Source organism: Elephantulus edwardii, unplaced genomic scaffold (genome assembly GCF_000299155.1).
Source record: "Elephantulus edwardii isolate Elephantulus edwardi_28Jun2011 unplaced genomic scaffold, EleEdw1.0 scaffold00087, whole genome shotgun sequence".
Classification (NCBI taxonomy): domain Eukaryota; kingdom Metazoa; phylum Chordata; class Mammalia; order Macroscelidea; family Macroscelididae; genus Elephantulus; species Elephantulus edwardii.
The window spans coordinates 7,569,164-7,576,143 of record NW_006399837.1 but is presented as its reverse complement, the minus strand read 5'-3'; the positions used below and the strand labels follow the sequence as shown (position 1 = coordinate 7,576,143).

The window sequence follows — 6,980 nt, the reverse complement described above, 5'->3', positions numbered from 1 at the left end:
GGAAGGAAGGAAGGAAGGAAGGAAGGAAGAAAGAAAGAAAGAAAGAAAGAAAGAAAGAAAGAAAGAAAGAAAGAAAGAAAGAAAGAAAGAAAGAAGAGGGAAGGAAGGAAGGAAGGAAGGAAGGAAGGAAAAGGACATGCAATGAAACAAAAGCTTTTAGATGGGCCAGGGCCTGCTTACCACACTGGTGCAATAGACACCAAAGAGTGAGCCTAGTATACATCAGCTCCAATACAGTGAACTTTACCACAACCGTCACTGCTCAAAGTGGGCTCCAGTCAATACTTCTACTTCAATAAGGTCCATTTTGCATGAAGGAATTTTAGTGTGAACAGACCTTGATATAATAGGAGCTCCCTGTTCATACTTCCATCTTCACAAATTTTTATCATTCTTTTACTTTCCAAAATATTTTTACATATCATGATAGCTGTGCATTTTCATGGGTAACATAGACAAACGAACACATACGTTGTTGTTAGACTTTCTCAAGTTAACTGTAACACACACCAACACTAAGCACAGCAAGTGGAAACCTTGCCGGACCCTATGCTTAAGCCCATTGTCAATTCCTTGTCACATTGTCACAGTGTCAATGCCACTGAGGGTCTTCCTCAACTTGCTGGCAATTCAGTGTTTCAAGTTTGCTGTCTTTTTCCAAGACATGGACCCTCTTAAAATCATTCCCAAAGTATATGAGACCAAGTCTCCCCATCTTTGCTGTTAAGCAGACCCTGATTCTTTCAATACATGCTGTTTGTTGTTTTGGTGTGGTTATGGTTGTTGTTGTTTTTGTTAGGCGACGCTGAATCAAGTATGACTCATAGCAATCCTCTGAATAACAGATCTAAGCCCCACCCTCTCCTGTATCATCCCCATCGTCTCTGACACAATTGAGCTCATTGCTGCAGTCACTGTGTCAATCCACCTCGTCAAGGGTCTTCCTCTCCTTTGCCGTCTCTCCACCTTCACAATCATGATGTCCTTCACCAAGGAACAGCCTCTCCTAGCAACACACCTAAAGTATGTGAGACAAAGTTTTATCATCTTTGTCTCTAAGGAAAACTCTGGCTGTACATTTTCCAGGATATATCTGTTTGCTCTTTTGGGACTCCACAGGATATCAGTACTCTTCTCCAAAAACACAGTACAAAGACATAAATTCTTCATCTGTCATCCTTTTTCACTGTCCAGCTCTCAGAAGTATAGCAAGTAACTGAAAAGTAGATGGTCTGAGTCAGGTGCACCTTTGTCCCCAACTAACATCATTGCTCCTCAGCAATTTGGAGAAGCTCCTGGTTCTTTTGGTAGTTCATGGTAGTTCATTCAATTATGTTGGTCAACACCGCAGTTCTTTGTGGTGTTGTTAATTATTTCATTTTGATTGGATTCACAATCAGCACTCTTGGCACCAGCAGTCAGGAAATCAAAAGATGAGTTGCTTGGAGAAAGTCTGCAGTCAGGAATCTCTCCAAAGTGCTGAAGACCAATGATGTCAGTCTAGAGACCAAGGTGTGCCTGATCCAGGCCATGATCTTCTCAATTGCTTGTCATGCATCTGAAAGCTGAACAATGACTAAGGAAGAAAAAAGAAGAATCAAGGTGTTTGAGTTGTGGTGCTGGAGAAGAGCACTGAGCATTCCATAGACCACCAAGAGAACAAAAAGGTCTGTCCTGGAGAGGGTGAATCCAGCCTGCTCCTTGGAGGCAGGGATTCTGAACTGTTTCATATTCTTTGGGCATGTTGCCAGGAGGGACCAGTCCTTGGAGAAGGACATCATGCTTGGAAGAGTGGAGGGACAGTGCAGTAGAGGAAGACCCTAGATGGGATGAATTGACACAGTGACTGTGATAATGGGAGCATGTGTGTCAGAGATGGTGAGGTTGGCTCAGATTAGAGCAGTGTTCAGAGCCAATGTTCATAAGGTCACAATGAGTCGTCATCCACTTGATAGCACATAACAACAACAACAACACGCTCCTTTACTGGATCTTTCAGCAAACGCCTGAAGAAATATAACCTATATTGCCAATAAGGGGGAGGTCTGGTGGCCTACTGGCAAGAAACTGTATTGCAATCCCCAAGGCACATGGCTCGAGGCCACCAGCCACTCCACGGGAGAAGGATGGGCAATCTCCTCCTGTGTGATTAACTGCCTTCGAAAACTTTCTGGAGGGTCACCTATGTATGGGTTGGTTCCGACTCTATGGTACACCACAACAACAACAATGCCAACAAGTAAAACTGAGGCACCTAACATTTATTTTTATTCATTCTCCTGAAAAGATTGTGTGTTTTCTGACAACTCCCAATTAAAGTAGATTCGTTAATCTGAGATACACCTCTCCGTATTTTCCTGGAACATTTTTCATTTCTAAAATTTCCGTATAAAATAATTCTCCCTTAGTTTTTCACCACTTTAGGATTGACCAATGTGATCCATCTCATCTTCATTTAACTATAAAAAAGGATCAAAACAAAACGGAAACTTACAAGCAAAGTTTCTAGTAACAAACTGATGTCAAGGTAGAGACTTTACCTGAGAGGTATTTCAAAGTGTTTCTCATTGTTGGATTCCATGGTTGGAAAGGACCCAAATTCAGTGCATGCTTGGTATAACCATTGTCTTTCTGGAAAACAAGACATTATTTAAGGCAATCAGAAGTTTTCTTTTTGTTGATAATCAAATAATAACTTCTTAAAAAAGACTTAAGAATACAAATTTACTTAGTTGCTTTTGGCTTTCTAAGTCAAATTAGATCTCACTATTGTTAATGTTCTTTTTAGTCATGTCAACGATTACTAAACCCAAGAGCAGTAGTGATGGCAAGACCCCATCAGTAGCCCTCTCCTGTCACTCTCAGGGCCACGTCTGCACCCACCCAGAAGAAAGCCTGTCACTGTCTGTCCTGTTTTCACTGTTTACTGGGAATATTTCCCTCTCACTCTGCATCCCTCTCTAGCTCATTTCTGCTTGGAATGTCCCAGATTCCCTCGTCTGAAGATTCTGGAAATGAGAATTTGGTGGTCCTGGATCTCACCATGTCCAAGTATGCAAGACGGAGCTTCACAACACTTAAAATCACATCCTAGGAAACTCTAGTCTGCAGCTCTTTTCTGTAACACACAAGTTGCTATGACATTAAATGTGCTAAATAATAAACTGGGTTGTTCTCAAATGCAACCAGGTTAAGAGAGCTCCTCTACATATGTTCGAAGGAGGCTGAGTTCATTTTTTTCCCCATAAATGACGCTGGATTATTAAAGTATTAAAGGGCACCTCTCTCCATGCTTTCTCTTGTGCTCTAAGTCAGTTCTGACTTGATGGCACCTGAGTTGAGTTGAGCTTTTGGCCTTTCCCCACCTCTAACTAAAGTGATGAATAAGTGTTGTCACGCTCCCTGTCTACTTATTTCATTCTTGACTAGAGCCTCTCACAACACTAATGCAGTCTAACATCCTGCAGCATTTCATTCATGTTTTGGTGCTCACACGTCATCATATAATAGTTTACCTCCAAAAATGTTTTCCTCTGTCAAGACAGGATCAGAAACAAAGTCTAGGAATTTACTGTAACTTGTCTGAAAGCAATCTGCGTTGTTTTCCATAAGCAATATATTTTCAATTTTTGCTAATCTATGATATGGGGATCCCAGTGAGGCGTTGGTTAGCATGTCACAAAAGTTATCAATGCTGAGCTTTTTCTCTTCTCTCTGCAAAAAGGACACAATTATTGTTACCTTTAAGTGAATACACACAGGGCAGTCATCAGCTCCAAATGCAATTCTGTTCCAAAAATCATTTGAAAGATGTTAAGTGATTGATTTTCATTCATATAAGGTATAAATGTTCTTTGGTGACTTGGCCTGGAAAGAAAATCCTGACAAATCATCCACTTACCTAAAGAGCTTGCAGAAGCTATCAGAAGGCAACGTAACTTTGTATAGAACATGTAGCCAAAAAACCCTGACTTGCTTTAACATAGCTCTTTGCACTCTAGTGAATATTTGGCATAGAAGAGTTTATAAACAAGGAAGCTTTAACTGAGTATCTATTACCCTGATGGAACAGTGCTAGATCTCTGAAGAAGCAAGGGATAATAACCAACTGTCAGAAGAGCCAAATCAAAGAAAACATGAAACACACAATGTAAAAAGTTACTCTGTGGCTTATAAAAGCTTTTCTGTGGCTTCTGAGAGAGGCCAGTGGAGACCAGCATTCTGGAAAAAGACTTCCTGACGAGGTGGGCATTGAGGTGGACGCAGAAGGCAGTGTAAGTTTTGAGTAGATAATGCTAACTACAGTATACTTGTTTTTATTTTTTTAAAAGTATGAAATATGTTAAATATTGAGCTACTATACACAAATCGAGCTCTGGTGGCCTAGTGACAAGAAGCTGCACTGCAATCCTGAAGGCAAGCAGTTCGTGGTCACCAGCCGCTCCATGGGGAAAGGATGAGCAACCTCTTCCCATGCGATTAACTGCCTCCGAAAACCCTGCGGAGGGTCAACAATGGGTCGGTTCCGCCTTGACAGTACACAACAACAACAAGTACACGTCAGAGGTCTGAACTCACCAGCCACTTCAGAGTTGAGGCAAGAAGTAGAAATAACTATTCATCACAAATCGTGGCTAGAATGTGGGAACCTTCCACTTTAAAAAAGCAAGAATAGTAAAGATTTGTGGCTGTAAACATGTAAGTAACTTAATGAAAACTACACAGGAGAATTAGTGCAGGAGGAGGCATTGGATTCTATTTGCTGAGGTTTGAGAGGCTGTAAATGTCTCTGCTGATCAAGTTAATTAATTTTAACTTATCTTTTCCTGCAGAAATAACCAACCAAAATGTCATTGCTCAATATGAAATCAACTTGGACAGAATTGCATGAATTCTCTCACTTCACTTGTTTGAAGTCCTAAAATTCATTCTTGGGCATTCTTAGAAAAACAAGATGTTTTACTAATGAGATGCTAATTAGAGAACCGGATTATCTCTCCTACATAATCCTATAACAAGGAAATTATGTAGTTATCTGATGTTGATCCATCTACCTCCAGTATTTTTTAAGAAAAAGAAATAGCTACTCAGAAATCAGACCATTCCTGTCAGAAACAGAACATGCTATTCTAATTAGGAAGCAGTCTGGGGCCTTCAGTTAATCAGTGCATCCGGACTTCACTGGCCTTGGAAGATAATGATGACTGAGCTCAACATCATGAAGCCACTAGAAACGCCACCAGACTTCATATTAAAGACAGGCCTAACTACAATCAATGACTTGGCTTTCTAATCAGATGTCACTCTATTTCTATCCGTAATTGTAGGAAAAAAACATTCAATCCATGACAACTGGGATTATTAGCTCTGTACTATTTTCCTGCTTAGTAATTATTGAGTCATAAACAGATTCACCCTAGAGAGGGTTAAACCAAGCTACTCCTTGGAGGTAAGGATTCTGGGGCTTCGTCTGACATACTTTGGGCATGTTTTCAGGAGGGACAGGTCCTTGGAGAGGGACATCATGCTTGGGAGGGTGGAGGGACAGCACGGGAGGGGAAGACCCTCTATGAGGTGGATTGATTCAGTGACTGGGGTAATCAGGATGGGTGTGTCAGAGGCAGTGCGATTGGCACAGGATAAAGCAGGGTATAGGGCTATGTTGTACATAGGGTCGCTATGAGTCGCAAGCAACTCGATGGCACATAACAACAACAACAACAACAAAGTGCTCAGCCCAACAACTATTATCTTCAGGAGGGGAAAAGAATCTTAAGAATTACACAGAAATTCAAACCAATTCTATGAACTCTGGAATGAGAAAAAAAAAATTTTTTTTAATTTATTTATTTTTTTTTTGTCTCAGAATGAATCCAACTTTCAGCAATGATATCCCTGGTGCCATGACCCCTTCTAAATGCAGCTTGAATGTCTGGCAATTCTCTGTGCATGTACTGTTCTAGCCGATTTTCTAATGATCTTGTTAATGTAGCATTAGGGCACTACTGTGATTCGCCATTGTCAGTTACAAGAGGCTTGTAGCAAAGGGGCCGCTGATCTGTTTTGACTCAAATCAAAGTGTCTGGTCCTGATACCAAAGAAAGGAGGTAGGCAGAGCAGCTTCACGTCTAAAGAACAGCCTGATCTGTTACCTGTACACTCATATTATTATCACATGTGGAACATGAAATGAAGTAAGGAAAAGTACATACAACAAGAGTACAAAGAAAATCCTGGGAGTGGGAGCAGGGGTAGGAGAAACTAGAGGGGGTTCCAGCTGTTTTAAAGAACCAGAAGCCATTTCTTGGGACAGTTGGATACTGAACTGCACATGGTGTAATGTGATGGTTACGAGGATGGAGTCTACTGCAGAGGGTAATCTATTCAAGAAGGGCAGAGTAACAAGGAGAGATGTGCAGCCAAGCACCAGAGCAAGAAATGGCAGGGTTTAGCTGGACCATAAGGTAGGTATTTTGGAAGAATGACAGTTCCTATATGGGAGAGAAAACATGATCATTCTGCTGATGCAGACTGTCCTAAGGATCTTTATAGCAATGGAAGAAACGAGATTAGAAAGTGATCTAGAAGTTTGCATTGAAAGGAGTGACTGGGGATGGCAGGCTACTGGAAGAAAGATGAGAATGTCTATTGAGCATCAGAATGAGCATAGGGAAGGGATGACAAAAAAGGAAGATGGGCTCAGAGTTATCTGTGGTAAGGAGCTGTGCTTCCATCCCAAAAGCTTACAGTTTAAATCTACCAGTTTCTGTGGCAGAAGGATGGTCAGTCTCCTCCCACAGGATTTACCAACTCTGAAGACCCACCGGCAGGTCAGCTAGGGTTTGGTTCTGACCCGACAGCAAAACAACAACATAATCTTTCACAGCACATGTCAGAGCTTCTGGCATGAAACTGCTACCCAAGGGCGTGCAGATGGAAGCAAGGGAGGAAAGAGAAAAAGGGTGAGGAGGGGAAAAGGA

The 6,980-nt window shown here is 41.4% G+C and overlaps 1 protein-coding gene across 1 annotated transcript in view; it reads right to left on the bottom strand.

The window, feature by feature from the left end:
- LOC102874598 (putative serine protease K12H4.7-like) overlaps positions 1-6,980 on the bottom strand; it is a 23,671-nt gene that overhangs the window by 5,228 nt on the left and 11,463 nt on the right. Inside the window, exons 6-7 of the mRNA XM_006890319.1 lie at positions 3,516-3,714; positions 2,541-2,631 (exon numbers count right to left, since the gene is read on the bottom strand). Coding sequence (XP_006890381.1) covers positions 2,541-2,631; positions 3,516-3,714 — 290 coding nt within the window. The remainder of the gene's footprint in view (positions 1-2,540; positions 2,632-3,515; positions 3,715-6,980) is intronic.